Source organism: Echinops telfairi, unplaced genomic scaffold (assembly GCF_000313985.2).
Source record: "Echinops telfairi isolate 266 unplaced genomic scaffold, ASM31398v2 ScPeMD7_7;HRSCAF=31, whole genome shotgun sequence".
In the NCBI taxonomy this organism is placed as follows: Eukaryota; Metazoa; Chordata; class Mammalia; order Afrosoricida; family Tenrecidae; genus Echinops; species Echinops telfairi.
Window position 1 is genome coordinate 4,618,479 of NW_022103904.1, and position 17,330 is coordinate 4,635,808.

General features: G+C 39.6%; 1 protein-coding gene across 2 annotated transcripts in view; it reads right to left on the reverse strand.

Annotated features, from left to right (window-relative positions):
* VPS41 (VPS41 subunit of HOPS complex) overlaps positions 1-17,330 on the reverse strand; it is a 221,919-nt gene that overhangs the window by 150,422 nt on the left and 54,167 nt on the right. For both annotated transcript variants that reach the window (XM_045286362.1, XM_004708026.2), the window contains one exon: positions 14,063-14,140. In XM_045286362.1, coding sequence (XP_045142297.1) covers positions 14,063-14,140 — 78 coding nt within the window. The remainder of the gene's footprint in view (positions 1-14,062; positions 14,141-17,330) is intronic.

A 17,330-nucleotide genomic window follows, 5' to 3' on the forward strand; every position in this document is an offset into this window, starting at 1 on the left:
ATGTATGGATTGTGATAAGAGTTGTATGAGCCCCTAATAAAACAATTAAAAAAAAGAAATGGGAAAAAATACAAAAAGCAACACTTAGCACTTTCAGAAGAAAATCAAGAAGGATACTTTCCGATATACTTTTTATGCAAATACTACATGTTTTGTAGTTGTCTCTGTGGTGGAATAAAGTATTTTAATATGGCTCTTCTACCCAAGTCTCTGTAACTCCCAAGTGATTGGGTGGAACATGCAAATAAAGTGTGTACAACAATAATAGAGGGGAATTGGTCGGTTTTTGTTAACAGCGCCCCCCACCCCCCCAACTATAAGGCTATCATCCATCTTTGGAAGCAACATCAGAGAAGAGGGAAACCTGGAGGACCTTGGAGGAATACTCTCTGAAGTGGCAGAGGCTGCCAGGACCAGATGAATCAGACTGGCACAGAGACTCAGAGAAGTAGCTCTGAGACCCTGGGGTACCTTCCCCTTATCTGGCCTAAGGCTATAAAACTATGGGGCAGAGTGGACAGGTGGGCTGGCTTCCTGGTCCATGGAGGAAAAGGCCCAGGGACCAATGGCTAAGAACCAGAAAGAACCAAGAAATAAAATATCTTATAAGTAACCATCTACCCTAATTACCAGGATTTTAATGAAACATACTTGGAATTACACCTACAGTAATAGGTTCCACAAAAGGTTAATAAAACAGAAAACCAGAGCTCATTTAAGAAACAAGTATATAAAATTATTCTGATATTAAAAAATTGGATTAACAAAAACTCAAAGTATAAAGTATTTGTTACTCAATTGTATATATTGGCATTCATGCCACCAAGTCACTGCCAGCTCATAGCGACCCAATAGAGCAGTGTCGAACTGCCCTGTGGGTTTCTAAGACTGTAGTTTTACAGGATTAGAAAGCCCAGTCTTTCTCTCAAATAGTGGCTGGTGGTTTTGAACTGCTGACCCTGCAGTTAGCAGCTCAATGCATAACCACTATGCCAACAGGGCTTTTTAAAATCTGCCAAAGGAATCTTTAATTCTAACACATGCTTACCATTCATCCTTTTCTCTCTATTACTCTATTCTCAATTCACTAGAGGAAAAAATATAAAATATATGTAAATAAGCCTGTGATAAATGTTCCTTGACTCTTTGTGACATTTTTGTTTGTTCCACAGGAAGAATCACTCTGTCCAGTCTCACTTTAGCAACCTGAAAAATGTTAACCCTTCACAATTTACCTTAAATTTCTCTTCCAATGGGTTCCCCATCTTCTACCTGCAAAGCTCATCCCTTCTCCTCTCAGCATCCATTCTTTTTTAAAAAATCATTTAATTGGGGGCTCGTACAATTCTTATCAAAATCCATACATATATCCATTGTGTCAAGCACATTTGTACATTTGTTGCCATCATCATTCTCAAACCATTTGCTTTCTACTTGAGCCCTTGGTATCAGCTCATTTTCTCCCTCCCTCCCCACTCCCCTCTCCCTCATGAACCCTTGATAATTTATAAATTATTATTATTAGGTCATGTCTTACAAAGTCTGACGTCTCCCTTCATCCACTTTCTGCTGTCCATCCCCCAGGGAGGGGGTTATATGTAGATCCTTGTAATCGGTTCCCCCTTTCTACCCCACCTTCCTTCCACCCTCCCAGTATCACCAATCTCACCACTGGTCCTGAAGGGATCATCTATCCTGGATCCCCTGTGTTTCCAGTTCCTATCTGTACCAGTGTACATGCTCTGGTCTAGCCAGATTTGTATGATAGAATTGGGATCATGATACTGGGGGGAGGAAGCATTTAATAACTAGAGGAAAGTTGTATGTTTCATCATTGCTACACTGCACCCTGACTGGCTTGTCTCCTCCCAGCGACCCTTCCATAAGGGGATGTCCAGTTGTCTACAGATGGGCTTTGGGTCCCCACTCCGCACTGTCCGTCATTCTCAATGATATGATTTCAGCATCCATTGTTGATAAGACTTTTTAATTACTTAGTTTTGAGAAACACTGACGTATGAACAAAGCGCCACCAGAACTGAGGGCCTTCTACTCAGCAGTGATGGCCACGGGTCTTCTGCCTATATTACCCCTGTCTACTATCCAGGTCGGAGTCATGTTCCAAAGAATTCAAGTAACCTGTACTCTGAATGCAGAATAAGTGTGATAACAGTGTGTTCATTCAGTGAAGAAATATTTTAAATTTTAAATATCTAAATATTGCTCAAATGTAATTACCACTACACAGTCAAGTATTACAACATTTTGTAAAGAATCATACTTTACTCTCAATGTGAGAAGATCCTGAAATTTGAGTATGCTTTCTTACCCACCACTTGCATGAACACCATAAATGTTATCAAACTACCTATAAATACATAATTCATAAACTTTCAGTTTATGAAAAAAATGCAGAAAATTGGAAATATGACTTTCCCTGACATCATTTATCAAAAGTTAGAATGGTTTTCATTTAAGTAGTTCTCAATTCATTTGATACATTTCTTATCACTTAAAATACCGAGTTCCAATACCCAAGAGATGTTCTTTAACCACTCAAGATTTTGGGACCTGTCAATCAGTCTTAGACAGATATTACAGGCACTGGCACATTTGAGCCAACAATGCACCACACACTGATAATATGAAAAGATACATGCCATGCTTCCCAATTAATGATGCTACATCTAGAAGTGAGGACTACAGATGGAATTTGCTTCACACAAAAAAGGAAACCACATTGACGCAAGGTTTCTTTGTTTACTGATAGACTGCCTACATTTCTTGATCCCCTATAAATTACCACAGTATAAATGAGCTCAAAATAGTTGGGCTGCTCAGAGAAAACATACAAGGCAGGTTGTCTGTGTTACCTCTTGTGTTAGGCAGGGTTCTCTAGAGAAACAACACCAGGACACTTATGATTATTTATATATATTAAAGGATAGGTATATACAGTGAGAAATAATGTAATGGCTAATCAATCCACACAGTAGTACAGAGGGCTCACTTCAACTCATTTGGGGGAACAGTTAATAAACTGAAGGCCCTACAACTCATGCCAGCTGCCTGTCCAAAGTCAAGGAAGCAGAAAGCGGAGTCTGCCCTCAGGCAAGCCAAGCAGAGTCAGTAGGCAGGCAGCAGATAGCAGGGTAGGGCAGCAACAGTCAGTAGTGCAGGGAGCTTAGCGAAGCAGGCCCCATGGGATCTCAAACTCAAGCAACGTATGCACTCAAGTGATGTATGCATGGCTACACGATCCACCAGTTTTGAGCTCAAGTGATATACACACCAGCATTGCAGTGAAGCAGGTCTCAAAGGAGCCTCAAGCGCTTGCAACAGGAGCTACGGGATGGCTCCGTCCACAGGTAGTGCAGCACATGGTTGACTATCTCAGCAAAAACTACCTCAAGCAGCAGCATGCTTGCCTGATCACCAAGAAAGGAGAGAGATGGGATGTAGGCAGCGCAAAGTATACATCTCGGTTTCCCAATCAAGCTGTGACCTGATGAAACTTCGCCCATAAGTTCCTATGGAGGTGTAGTAGGCACAATACACCCAAATATCACAACTCCCAAAGGAGATTCTCATATCCATACGTATTCGTATTATGTATGTAATAATTCCACATAATACCCATATAATTGATGAGTCACCAGGGTGCAGTAAAGCATCAATGAAACACTATATTCCTCTGGTTCCTTGAGGCTTCCTCACCCCCCACTACCATGACCCCAGTACTGCCTCCCAGTTCAGACTAGACAGGAACATGTACACAGGTATAGAAAGGGATGGGAGCTCACAACACACAGACTCCAGGAACAGGAGTGGGAATAGTGATGCCAGAAGGGTAGAGGGAAGAGGGGGAGAGGAAGGGAGAAAGAGGGAACCAATCGCAATGATCAACACATAACCATACACCCCCTCTCCAGTGGGAAGAACAGTAGAAAACATGGGGGAAGGGAGACAGCAGTCGGTGTGAGAGATGAAAATAATAATGAACAATCTATCGGGGTTATGGGGTAGGGGGGAGCTGATACCAAGGGTTCAATAGAAAGTAAATGTCTAGAAAAGAATGAACACTTATGGACTGTGATAAGAGTTGTACAAGCCCCCAGTAAAATGATTTTGAAAAAATACCCATATGATTTAACAATCTGGATGTGAGAACGGAAAGAATAAACCAGATATGTGGAATTTAGCAGATTTAAAATTCTTAGTTCTACAGGTTTAAATGTAAAACTCAACTTCTATAGGTTTCTCACACAAAGCTGGCATGCTTTCAGGTGGAGCACTGAGAGTACCGAGACAGACAACACATAGAAAGTGCCGTCATATGAATGGGAGAACGACATAGCAGCAAATAATCTCAACACAAGGACTGGATGGTGAAGGTATGAAGGCCAGCACAAGAAAGGACAGGATGAAATCAAGTAAGAGCTAAAAGAGGAGACTGTATTAAAATGCTGCTTAAAAACTACATAGTGCAGCTTATATATTCAGGATACTATTAGCAAAAGGAGCAAAAACCGGAAAGATAAGCATTTTCTTTTTAGAAATATGGAAAAGAAGATGGCTGAGCCTACAAACATTTATGTCTATATAAAGGAAAGAGAAAAGAGGAGCTAATTTACACTAGAGATGAATTCCTCTAAGCCAAAGGAAGCCACAACAGTCTAGAAATGTAGGCTAAAAAGTGGACAAATCCCAAAGTCCAGAGAGAAGTACAGCCATGTCATGCACAGGTCAGAAACCAGCCACAGAAACCTCTCTTTAGCTGATGTGAGAAAAATAAGCATCAAGGTGATGCTAACTCATAGCAACCCTATGGGGCAGGACAGAAGTGCCCCTGTGAGTTTCTGAGACTGGAACTGTTTATGGTAGTGGAGAGCCCAGTCTGTATCCCTTGGAGCGGCTGGTGGTTTCCAACTACTAACCTTGTGGATCTAAGCCCAATACATAACCACCATGCCGTCCACATGTGAGGGAGGCCTAAAATGAATCCAAGAGTATATGAGAGGAGTAAGAGGGCAGGGAATCTATAACTATAATGCTCAAGTCCAAATTCCCTCAGACGTCCTGACTTGGCACCTTGTATGCCTAGAAGGATCCAAAGTTTCTTCAGTTTCTAAACTTTGATGAATTTACAAATTCCCCATAGCAACTAAGAAAGGTGCAAGAGCACAGTCTCTGAACTCCAAAACCTCAAATACAAATTTGAAGTATGGCTTGCATGATGACGTACCATACTGCAAAAGAAATACCAGTAATACAAGAGTTCAGGGGAGCCCCGGCGGCCCCTCAGAACAACAATCCAAGAGAAGGACTTCACGGGAGAGATGAAACTTAATGGAAGAAGCATTTGAGATTGTTCTGAAGTTTTGAAAGCCTTAAGTTGTATAATTATTCAAGAGAATGTGGCCTGATCTATGCAGCAGGCCCTCTGGACCTGCATGTGGAACCAATCACCAGTGAATCAAAATCTTAGTGGGAAGGAGAACTGGATGGCCAAAGCAATTGTTCAGACCGAAAGGGAACATAAGATGCTACTGACATCGCATTCATATTGTATTAAGTATTACAAATAATCTAGAGATCGCTGGAAGTATATCGGAGGTTGTGTATAGGCTATATACAGATACTGCACAATTACATCTAAGGGACTTGAAAATCTGTGAGCTGCAGCATCTGTGGCAGTCTTGAAACAGGAGGACGTAAGGGACAACTTTATTAAAGAAGGCCAACTAGGTACTTTAATATGAAAAGATGGACACATTTAATTTTGATCTGTGATTTAATCAAAATTTAACTGTATCAGTTAAGTCTGAATTAATGGACAGCTAGATCTGGAAATGCATTCCAATTAACATATTTGCTCACTATTCTTTCAAATGTACTAAAATCTAAGTATCAACATAAAAAAAAACATATCACCTCAATAGTTTTCATTTTTTATCAACAAAATAACCATGACAGTTTATTGTGTAACAGAGAATCCTTTATAGCAACACTTTTATGTAATTACAGAAGAATACATAGCAGTAGCAATAATTCTACTGGCATGATTCATTTAACACAAAGAACCCTGAATAGAATTCTAAGCTAGGCAATTTCAGGTACTTCGAAAGGAGTAGTAGGAAGGGTTGCTTTAACAGACAAGGATAGTTTGATCTCTGCTTAAGGCCAGAAAGATATAAGAGATATATAGGTGTTTGTGCACACTCACATGTGTGTTATTGAGGTAGAATGTACACAAAAGTGCACAAATCTTAAACGCACATCTATGAATTTTTACATATGGACAGACCTAGAAAGTGCTCAAGAGAAAACAAATTATCAGTTCTCCAGAATATTCTGCTCTTCCCTCTCCCACTCTCCCAGGTCTAACCATTATTTGACCTCTATTACCATAGTTTAGTTTTACTTTTTATTGACCATAATATAAATGGGATTGCAGCAAACAAACTTTTGTGTCTGGCATCTTTAACTGAACATTGAGTCTGTGAAACTTATCCATGTGGCCAGGTGTATCAGAAGTTTGTTCTTTTGAATGACAAACCAACCACTATGCATTTCTCCACTGTGTTATGGATGGGTACAGGCTATGTCTATTTTGAGGTTTGTAATAATTTCCTAGGGCTGCAATAGTAAAATACCACAAACTTGGTAACTTATAAGGGTAAAATTTACTGTCTCACAGCTCTAGAGGTTAGAAATCCAAATCAATCAGTCAGGCGGGCCAAAGTTACTTGGAAGTCTCTAGGGAGAAGACCCTTTCTTATCTTGCTCAGCTGCCATCTGTACCAGGTGTTCTTTGGTTTGTAGTTGCATCATCACTGAGAATAGATTAAGACCCACCTTCTTCCAGTGCAACCTCATGTTCATTTAGCTGCTTAAACCTTTAAAAACCTTTTCCAAACAAGGTCATGTTTACAGGTACCAAAGATGAAGATGTTTACATATTTAGCGGGGGGAGGGGGGTACATAATTCAATGTATTGCAGGCCCATTATGAACTAAGCAGCTACTAAAATTCTTCTACATGTTTTTTGGCAGACATGTGCATTCATTTTTCTTGAATATTTACCCAGGAGTAGAACTGCTAGATCATTAGGTGGGTACACCCTTAGCCTCAATACATTCAGCCAAACAGTGCTTCTACTGAAATATTGATGGCAAAACAAATAGCTTTCCTCAACACGCAGAGTGATTTGTTTAGTTATTTCCTTTCTGCACCGCATACATTTAAAGTAAAGGTAAAATTCTCTCTCCAAGATCACCCCACCTCGAGTCTCTAAACCAGCTGGGAAACCTTTTTAAATAAACACTCATTGATGCCCCAGTCCCTGTGAAACAAAACTTTATTGATTAGTGAGGCTTAGGAACCAATGCTTCATGCTTTCACTACTATAAAAAAAACTGTAAATAAAATGGATGGGTTGAACAGGTATTGTTTTGTGTATAGAAAGTATTATGCAAATATAAGGCATTATTATTTGATCAAGTTTAAATTGCTAAAATTATTTTCACATAGAAGTAAAACTAAGCTCAGGAGATGTTTACTCATTACTTGAAAAACATGTTTGTTTCTATGTTTCTAAAGAAAAGTTCTTGAATAAATACAGAAAGCATTGCATACAAAGATAACTCACAATTCAAATGATGCATACCTGATTCTAGAGATGAAAAATCTCTTATTAAGAGGAATCATACAGAGTTCCACAAAGCAATCACATCACTAGTAACAGGAAAATAATATAATAAGGGGGAAAACTCATCCAAAATGAGAAGCTGAAGATTAACTTTCCTTTCAAAAGAGAAAGCTCATCTGAAATGTGTCCCCTGGGGGATCATATACATAGCATGGAGATGATCATCAAGAAGCCTTTCCCAAGCAGGCTAACACCGTCTTGGGTAGCACAAACAAATAAAAATAGCACCAAAACATCTTCCTCTCCAAACCACTCTCAAAGGTACATAATTGGAAACACAATTAGCTGTTTCTACCCTCTGCCCACCCATCGTCTCCCTGGTAACCACTAATGAATACTCATTTCTCTACATATTTCATCTTTCTATATTGTCTCTTATGATAGAGGGATCATACAATAATTGTCCTTCAGCTTGTATGCTTGACTTATTTCACCTAGCATTATGACCTCCAGGTCCATCCATGGTTTCCTGGACTTACCATTAATCTTTATTGCATAGTATTCCATTGTATATATGAACTATAATTTATCTTTGCATACATTTGTTGATTAGCATTATTGTTTCCATTTATTGGCTATAGTGAATAAAGAAACAATAAATACAGATGGGTATCTATCTGTCTGTTCCTGTCATTTTACCCTAGTGGCGCTGTGGGTTATGCACTAAGCTGCTGATCCCACAGTAAATAGTTTAATCTACCAGTCACTCCTCAAGAGAATGATGAGTTTGTCCGCTCCCATAAAGATTTCTCTGAAACCCTAAGGAGCAGTTCTACTCTGTCCTACATAGGGTTGCTCTCAGTGGGTGGGTGGTTAGGGTCCATAAAAAGGGCGCCTTGGTGGCACAGTAGACTAAATGTTGGGGTGCTAACCACAAAGATAGGAGTTTACACCCATAGGAGAAAGATGAGACTGTTTGATCCCAGAGATTTAAAGACTCAGAAACCTAAAGGAGCAGTTCTGCTCTGCCGGATAGGGTCACTATGGGCTGGGATAAACCATGAATTAGAAAGCACAAGAAGTTCCGGTGTTACAGCTCTCGGGTGCCAGCAAAAAGATCAGCGTTTCAAAGCCACACACACACAAAAAAAAACAAAAACGTGGTAGCCTGCTTCCAAAAGATTTGCAATCTTATCCTACACCTTCCTGATTGGGTGGACTCATATACTGCACTGGATTTGGTGTGGATTAAGGTATATAGCTAGGAGTGGAACCATGAGATAGTGGCAGGCTTCATGGCCCAGTGAATAAGTAAAGCTGAATGGCTTAGGGCAGGAGGCGAGTCTGCAGAGTAGGTTGCTCTTTGAGCATCTATTGGTGCTAAAGGAGCTTTATAATCCTTACTCAAGCAGGGCAGGGGCCAAGGGGCCACATGGCTGAGAGGCTGAGCACCAGAGAGAGATGGAGGACCAGAAAGAAACACGCCTGCTGGCATGACACAGAAGCAGTGCTGCCGTGGACAAAAGGACTGTGCCCGTAATGTTTTCTGACTTGTGATAACTTACTAACTTCATGGGGAAAAAATACAATTGTGAGTATCATCTGTGAGTTCTGTGTGGCCACTGATATAGATTCCAGAACCCAGTAGAGTTCTGTCCGTGAGATTGTTGGTGTTAGTACACAGGAAAGGAAGCGGGAGTGTGGAGGCATGTTTAACCTCAGCCTCAAAAGAATCATCTTCCTCTACCATGTAGCCAGAGGTGGTCAAGCATGAGTGTACAGCACTTGTTTGGTTGTTTATTTATCTTAAATAATAAAGTCTTTTGGTAAGCAAGCTTTTCATTTGAATGAGGTCCCATCTCTCTTAAGTTGTCTTCTACTCATGCATTTGTAATGTTTGTTATCCTGATTTTTATAAAAGATTAAGTCTCATATTTTCCCCTGCTGTTTTCTTTCAAGAATTTTGTGGTTTTAATTTTAATAATTAGGTATTTAACCTACTGTACATTAGTTTGGGGGTATTTGTGAGATATGGGTAATTTACCTGCAAGTGGACATCCAGTTTTGCCAGAACCATTTATTGAGACTGTTTCTCTCCCACTAAATGGACTTTAATCCCTGGTCAAAAGTCAATTGTCCACACATGGCCGGGTTTAATTGTGAGTTCTAAATTATATTCCAGTGATCTATATGTCTATTGCTGAACTGAGGTGTTTTGATTACAGTGGAAGCAGGGTGTTTTCATATCAGGAAGTAAGGACTCCTGCTTTATCTTTGGTCTTCAAAATTGCTTTGAGTATTCGGGGTTTCTTTCCTTTCCATATGAATTGTAATTAGTTTTTCCACTTCAGTAAATAATGTTTTGGGGATTTGTGTTGGGTTTTCTGTAGATCACTTTAGGTAGAACTGACATTTTCACTATAATACATTTTCCAATCCAAAAGCATTTGGTGTCTTCCATTTTTGCAGATCTCATTTTGTAGTAATAATGTTGTGTAATTTTCATTGCATATGTCTTTTATGTACCCGGTTTGGTTAGTGGCTAGATACGTTATTGGTTTGGAGCTATTGTAAATTGTACTGTTTTCTTGATTTCTTTTTCGTTGCAGCTTTTGCAAGTGTAGAGGAACCAAGTAGTTTTTGAGTGTTGATCTTGGACCTTACAATGTTGCTAAATTCTTCTACTTCCAGCAATATTTTTGTGGGATCTTTTGGGTCTTCTATGCAACAGGGTATTGCTATTTGCAAATAGATAGTTTTACGTCTTCCTTACCAATATGGATATTGTTTATTTCACTTTGACTTATGGCTCTGGCTAGGGTGTCCAGTACAATGTTGAATATGGGTGGTAAAAATAATTATTTTTGCCTCACTCCTGTTCTCAAAGGGATGGCTTTCTCCATTAGATATAATGTTGACTGCTGGCCCTCAATTGATGTAATCATATGGTTCTTTTACTTTATTTTACTTATGTGGTGGATTATATTAATTGGTTTTTTAATGATAAACCACTCTTACAATCCTGGTGTTAACCCTACTTGATTATGTAGATGGTTTTTGATGTTGATGATGTCTCTTGGCCAGCATTTTGTTGGAATTTTGGGATCTATGCTAATAAAGACTATTGTCTCTAATTATTTTTGTATGTCTGCCTAATTGGTATCAGGGTCATGGTAATTTAATTTTTAAAAGTTTGACATGTTCTTCAATCTAGTTCATTTTTGAAGACAGGGATTACAGTTAGTGTCAAGTCTCTGGATATTTGGTAAAATTCCACGGTATAGCCATCTTGTCCTGAGTTTTTTTATTATTTATTAGCTGTTTAGTAAATGACATCTTCAATCTCTTTTTCTGTAAGGAGTCTGTTAAAATGTTCTATCTCTGTGTCAATTGGGATAGTTAATGTGTTTCTAGATAGGTGTCCATTTCACCTAAAATTTCAAATTTATTAAGAGTACTATTTTTTATAGTAATCAGTTATGATCTTTATCTGTTGAATTGGCTATAAGGTCATCAGTTTTGGTTCTTAATTTGTCATGTAATTCTCATGGTTAGAATGTCTTGTCTATCTAGCCAGTGCTTCATCAATTTGAAGGGTCAGTTCAGGGTCTACTTCTGACTCAATTCTTTGGTCAATTCTTCCTGGTTTTTTAATATCTGCCTTGACTTTCATATCTGCCTTTTTTTTTCTTTCTGAGGGGGACTTCTTTTGCTCTTCCTTCTCTATTTGTTCAAGTTCTGAGTTTAAGTTTAAGTTAAACCTTCATTTTAAATGTTTGCCTTTATTGCTATCAATTGCCCTCTGAGTACTGCTTTTGCTACATCCCAAAAGTTTTGATATGTTGTGTTCTCATTTCTGTTTGACTCTAGGAACCTTTTTACTTCATTTTTAAAATTGCATTGGCATATAACTCACATACCATACCATTCTATGGTTTAAATATATTAAAAGGAGTTGTACAATTATTACCACAATAAATTTTACAACATTTTATCTATCCTTATATCCATGATTACTAGTTCCCCATTATTCTCCAACGTTCCCTGCCATAACCCTAAAAAACTATTAACCCAGTTACTGTCTCTATGGATATACTACTCACTCTGGATTTCATATTTTATTTCACTTTTGATTCATACTATGACCCAGTAGTGTATCTAGTAGTGTATTCGTTAGTTTTCTTGTTATTGACTTCTACTTTCATACTGTTATTGTCAGAGAGGAAGGTCTATGTGACTTCCATCTTTTTTAATTTGTTGAGGCTTGTTTTGTGTCCTAGCATACAGTGTATTTTGGAAGATTAGTCATGTATACTAGAGAAGAATTATTCACGTATACTAGAGAAGAATGTGTATTTAGTCAGATGTATTTGGTGAGGAGTATTCTACATTTGTCCATTAGATTCAGCAGGCTTATAGTTTGATTTATGTTTAGATAACCTTTTCATAGTCAAAGTGGTGTGTGAGAGGCCCCTACTACTACTCTGGAACTGTCTATTTCTCTTTCCACATTAGTAAGGATTAGTACCATGTATTTTGGTTCATTGTTATTAGGTACAAGCTTATATTTATAACTGTACGGTCTTCTTGCTGAATTGTCTTCTTTACCTCTTGATAGTGTTAACTTACAACGACTTTATCTGATATCACTATGACTACCCCTGCTCTTTTTTGTTTACTAGTTTCAGGGAACATTGCTTTCCACCTTCTTATTTTCAGTCTGCTTATGTCTAAAGTTTGTTTCTTGTAGAAAGCAAATGGATGCCTCAGGCTTGCTGTATTCACATTTTTTCCCAATTAACTTGCAGGGCAGTGAGTTTGGCATTTTGTTCTTCCTTTGTTCCCTGAAACATAGTAATTTGTTTTATGTATGTTTTTGCTTTTTTAAAATATATTGAGCACCATAGTCAGAAAATTATCAGTTATTTGCATTAAACTGGTTACCACAAAAGAAATTTCCTCTTCTTCAAGTTGTCCTTTTAATTGATCCTTCTCCTTGTGGTAGTGTGTGTTTTACTATTTTTTGTGAAATGTGAGCCATTGTGTTACCTTTTTTAAACTTTAAATTTTATATGCTGGTTTTTGCGGGAAATTTTTCGGATGGGACATCTTGGTAGCTCACGGTCTAAGTGCCTGGCTGCCAATCATGACGGCCAGGGTGCACTCCCAGCTGCTCCCTGGAAGAATGATGCGGCAGCCTGCTCTGCAAGCACTCACAGTCCCAGACCCCACAGGGCAGATCCCGCAGCTCTGGTCCGCCCAGCAGGGCCTCTGTGAGTCCAAATCAAACAATAGTAGTGAACCACTGGAGGGCACTCATCCTTGGCTTTGTTTTTCTAGAATTCTGGATGCTTGAACTCTGGAATACAATATGAATGAGCAAATGGGGGGATTTTAGCTAGTCTCTGATATAAACAGTGGGCTCGCCTTCCCTCTAGTGAAGGTGAGAGCCATCTATGGTTTTCCTTCACAGGCTTTCTCAAAACATCCTGCTGTGGGCAGGGAGACAGCCATTTTTCTCGCTGTGGCTCTCTATCCAAAGCAATCCCTGGCTCTGCTGCCACTGCAGTTCCTCCCTGTCCTAGTCTTTATCCGTACTAGGCCTCAGCACAACTCAACAACACTTTCTTTCAGCACCACGGACTCCTTTCCCCATCTCTCAAATACATAGACCCTTAATTAAAATGGCCCATTTTCACTTAAAAAAAAAAAATCAAGCTGCAGCTTCATTTACTTTGGTCCTTGTTTGAGGTGTTTCCCAGCCCTGTTCCTATATTTCTGTGTTGAACAAGTTCTCATAATGTTGGCAGATAGGTTCTCCCACGTTCTATGCCATCCCAGGTTCTGGGCTCATTCAACACCTCCGGAGCCAAGTGGAGTTCTGCAGTGTCTATCTGTGCTTGATCTTACACACTGTGTGGTGGGCATGTGGCTGGAGAAGCAAATGGGATTATCCACTCACATCATCCTCCAGCTCTTCTCTCCCAAAGCTAAAACCTGTACAGGAGCAGATGACCAACTTTCACCCACAGAGTAGTTGGTGTGTTCAAATTGCTAACCTTCAATTAAAGCCAAAGACTTAACCACTGCATCTTTTGATGCTGAACCCACTTCCATTGACTCTGTTGCGTTCTGACTTAGAGAAACCTCATAGGACAAAGATGAACTGCTGCTTAGCCTCATCTTTCTCCTACAGAGGCTGGTGGATTTGAACCACTAACCTATCAGTGAGCAGCACAATACTTAACCCACTGCCCAAACAAGGATCCTTCTCTACTTTTAGGCACCTCGATTTAATTGATAAAGACCCTTTCTTTATGTTACTAAAACACATTGATAAAACAAATACACAAAAGCACCAATTTTTACCCTAAACTCTAGCTCATACTTTATTTCAAATTGGATACTTACCACATCAAACTTCTGAGTGATGTTCCCCTGGACATCAAGTAAGTAAACTTTGCCGTAATGTGTACCCAGTGCCAAAAACTGTAAGAAACACAGAGGAACCAGAAAATGAGGATAGCATTAATAATAATTAATAATAAAACCAGTTTCAAAGTTGAGATGCCGATTGTGTGAATGGTTAGTACCAGCTCAGAAGATGCCCATTCCTTGGAGAAGACTTGTTTCCTCCTTCATTGGAATAAGAGAACAGGGCCAGTAGTCTATTTCATCGTGATAGTGTAAGCTGGCTGTCAAAATGACTCATGAGGCCCCTCATCCACTGACAGCTAATGGTGAGGATGTAGTCTGATGCAATGCCATATGGACTCAGGCAGTAAATTCAAAAGGCAGCTGGGAAAGCCCCACCAACCTACAGCTGAACTCCAAGACAGAAGGGAATGATTAAGAAATCCCCCCTAACTTATGGCAAATATATGAATCGGTGTGGTCGTTAATACAATGATGCACACTGACAACAACATTATTTTATGGGATGGGAAACCCAAGGCATAATGAGAAAAGATAAACTTGAGATGTATTTAATGTAGATGGTTGTGTACAAATGTTTACATACAAGAAGGGCATGAAAAAGGTCCTCAGACAAAATTCCATTCTCAGCAATTTCATTTTCTTTTCGAAGTCCCCTCATGCTAATGCAAAAATACTTTATCTCCTGTCACAAAATAACTGCTGAGCTATATATCCATTCCATGCTATGCAATCGGTTCATAACTCCCATTGTTTCTTTAATTCTCTGCATTGACCCTAACCCAATCCCCAGAAGAAACTTTAGGACTGCCTGCAATGTCACATGAGAGTTTTCGTCTTTTTCTTTCTTTTCTTTTTTTTGAAATTTGAAGTTGGAACATTACTCAAACAGTCCCAAATTCTCTGTACTTCACTGCATATGAGCATGCTTCATTGCAACCTCTAATGAAATGCTCGAATTTACAGACACTGCTAAGCGTTTCAGTCAAGCAGCACAATCTTTAAAAAATAACCTTACAGAAAGCCAAGATTTAAAAGGATTTACCAAAATGGAATTGCTTAAAATGAAATTTCAGTGCAGGTCCTTAAAATATGTAGCCACATTAAAGAAGAGTCGCAAAAAAAAAGGGAAAGAAGGGGTTCATTAGAAATTCATCCCCTGCAATGTCTTTCACTCCTGCAAGGTTGCCTTTTTTCAGGAAGAAAAAAGTCCCCCGGGTAAAAAATCAATACTGGTTAATAAAACATCAGGTGTGCAGCCATAACTAGGTATGACGATTCTGCTGCACAGGCCTGCCTGAGTGCACCAGGTGCCATGACGATTAGTCATCCAGGGCAGACAGCAAAGCCTGGTAGAAGCAGGAGGCTTCAGCACAGGGAGGGAGTCGGGAAGGGCTAATTCTGGGGGGAAATTAGTCTGAATATTTAAACCAAACAGGCATGTTTCCTCCAAGTGGGGGGCTTGGGAGAGGCATTCTAAGCAGAAATAGAAGATTTAAATGGTTATAATTTCTCTTCCACAATGACACTCAACAATATCTGAATATAAAACTATGACAAAATACTAACTAAAAACAAATAGCACTGTACTTCTTTCCGAGGTTATTGTTGGTAAAAGAACAGACCGTAAAAGCTTGCTGCATCCCCAAGTATCAGATGGTATTGATTCTCCTCATAAATACTGTATTTAGTTTGTTGGAAAACTAAGGAACCATGAATCCTTAAAATGTCTGTAATACTGTGTCATTTTTCCAGCACTTCTGGAAAGGCCACTTTGGGACTTACTATTCTAATTTATTTTATGGAAGTTTTAAAGGCTCTATGCAGGAAACTTTACCCAAATATTAGTTCATCTCTTATTTTAGCCAAAATTATTCATTTCATTCAATTTAATATTAAGATAGATGAGAACTACAAAATTATTACTGTGATTTTACATTTTTATCGTAAAGCTAAAATTGCTTTTAAACAATTTTTTTGAGAACTTCTGTTTTGTTAATAGTTCATCATTTAGAGTAGATAAATTACTTCTGCCATCTTTCAGAAACAATGTTATAATCTCTTCAAAAATATATAGTTCCTAAAAGTTTCTCCAACAACTAAAATGAATGTTGAGTCATAATTTCATTTGGAATATTCTATAAAAAAATTTTTTTGACTCTCATGTACCTGCCTAGGTGTGGCCTGCCCTCCCTCCAACTGTCTATGCTTCCATCCATTTATTGCAAGATAGGTGTTTATTCTTCTCTTCCTGATGTGCTGATTGTACTTACCTCAGGGGACTCCAGAAGAGCAATGTAACACGCGGAGGAATCCACAAAGAGACTGCACCATACGCCAGCCTTAACCAGAATTAGCCCGACCCCCACCATGGAAGGGAGCACCATAGAAAATGGAAATAGATCGTCTGGTGTGAGAAAGGAACTGACCTACCACACCACACCCAGAAGGAAGCTGAAGCAAAGGAAGGAAGAGGAAAGGAGCAGAGCACAACTGGGCCCACCAAGCTCAGAGGACAATAGTCCAGCTCAGAGGATGATGGCCCAGCTCGGAGGGCCCAGTGTACAGAGAGGACCAGATAGCTGCCCCCATGGTGAGATGCGACATCCTGCACTGACCCATGGACCTGCACGGGACAGCACCGGAGACACAGTGTGGGATGGGCAACTGAGCTGACCCCAGGCAAAACACTGACTGAGGCAAAACACTGGGGGCGTGCAATGGAGTGACTGAGCTGACCCGAGGCAAAACACTGACCGAGGCAAAACACTGGGGGCGTGCAATGGAGCGGCAGGGAAGCAGAGCAAGGAGGTCCCGAGGGAAGACAAACGATGGACTCTGGGGCCAGGGCATGGCACCCTATTAGACTCATCGGAAAATGCTCCAAAAGGTCAACAAACAGACCTTGAAATACTAACAGGCTTTTTTTTTTTCCTTCAGTCTATTTGTTTTGTTTTATCCCTTTTTTCTCTTCTTTTAAATTTTGTATGTCAGTGGCTTTTTTGTTTGTTAGCTTGTCGTTGCTGCTGCTGTCGTCGCCATGTTCTTATGTGACACTTTGGCACTGTGCTGTCAAAGCCATCCCCAATTTTATTCACACATTAATATATCTGCACGTCCACCTAGATAAGAGAGGCTGGACAAAAAAATGTGAGAAGAAAATAAAGGGACCAATGGCCCTGGAGGGACATGGGAGTGTGGGAGGTAGGGGAAGGGATGAGGGTTGGCCAACCTAGGGACAAGG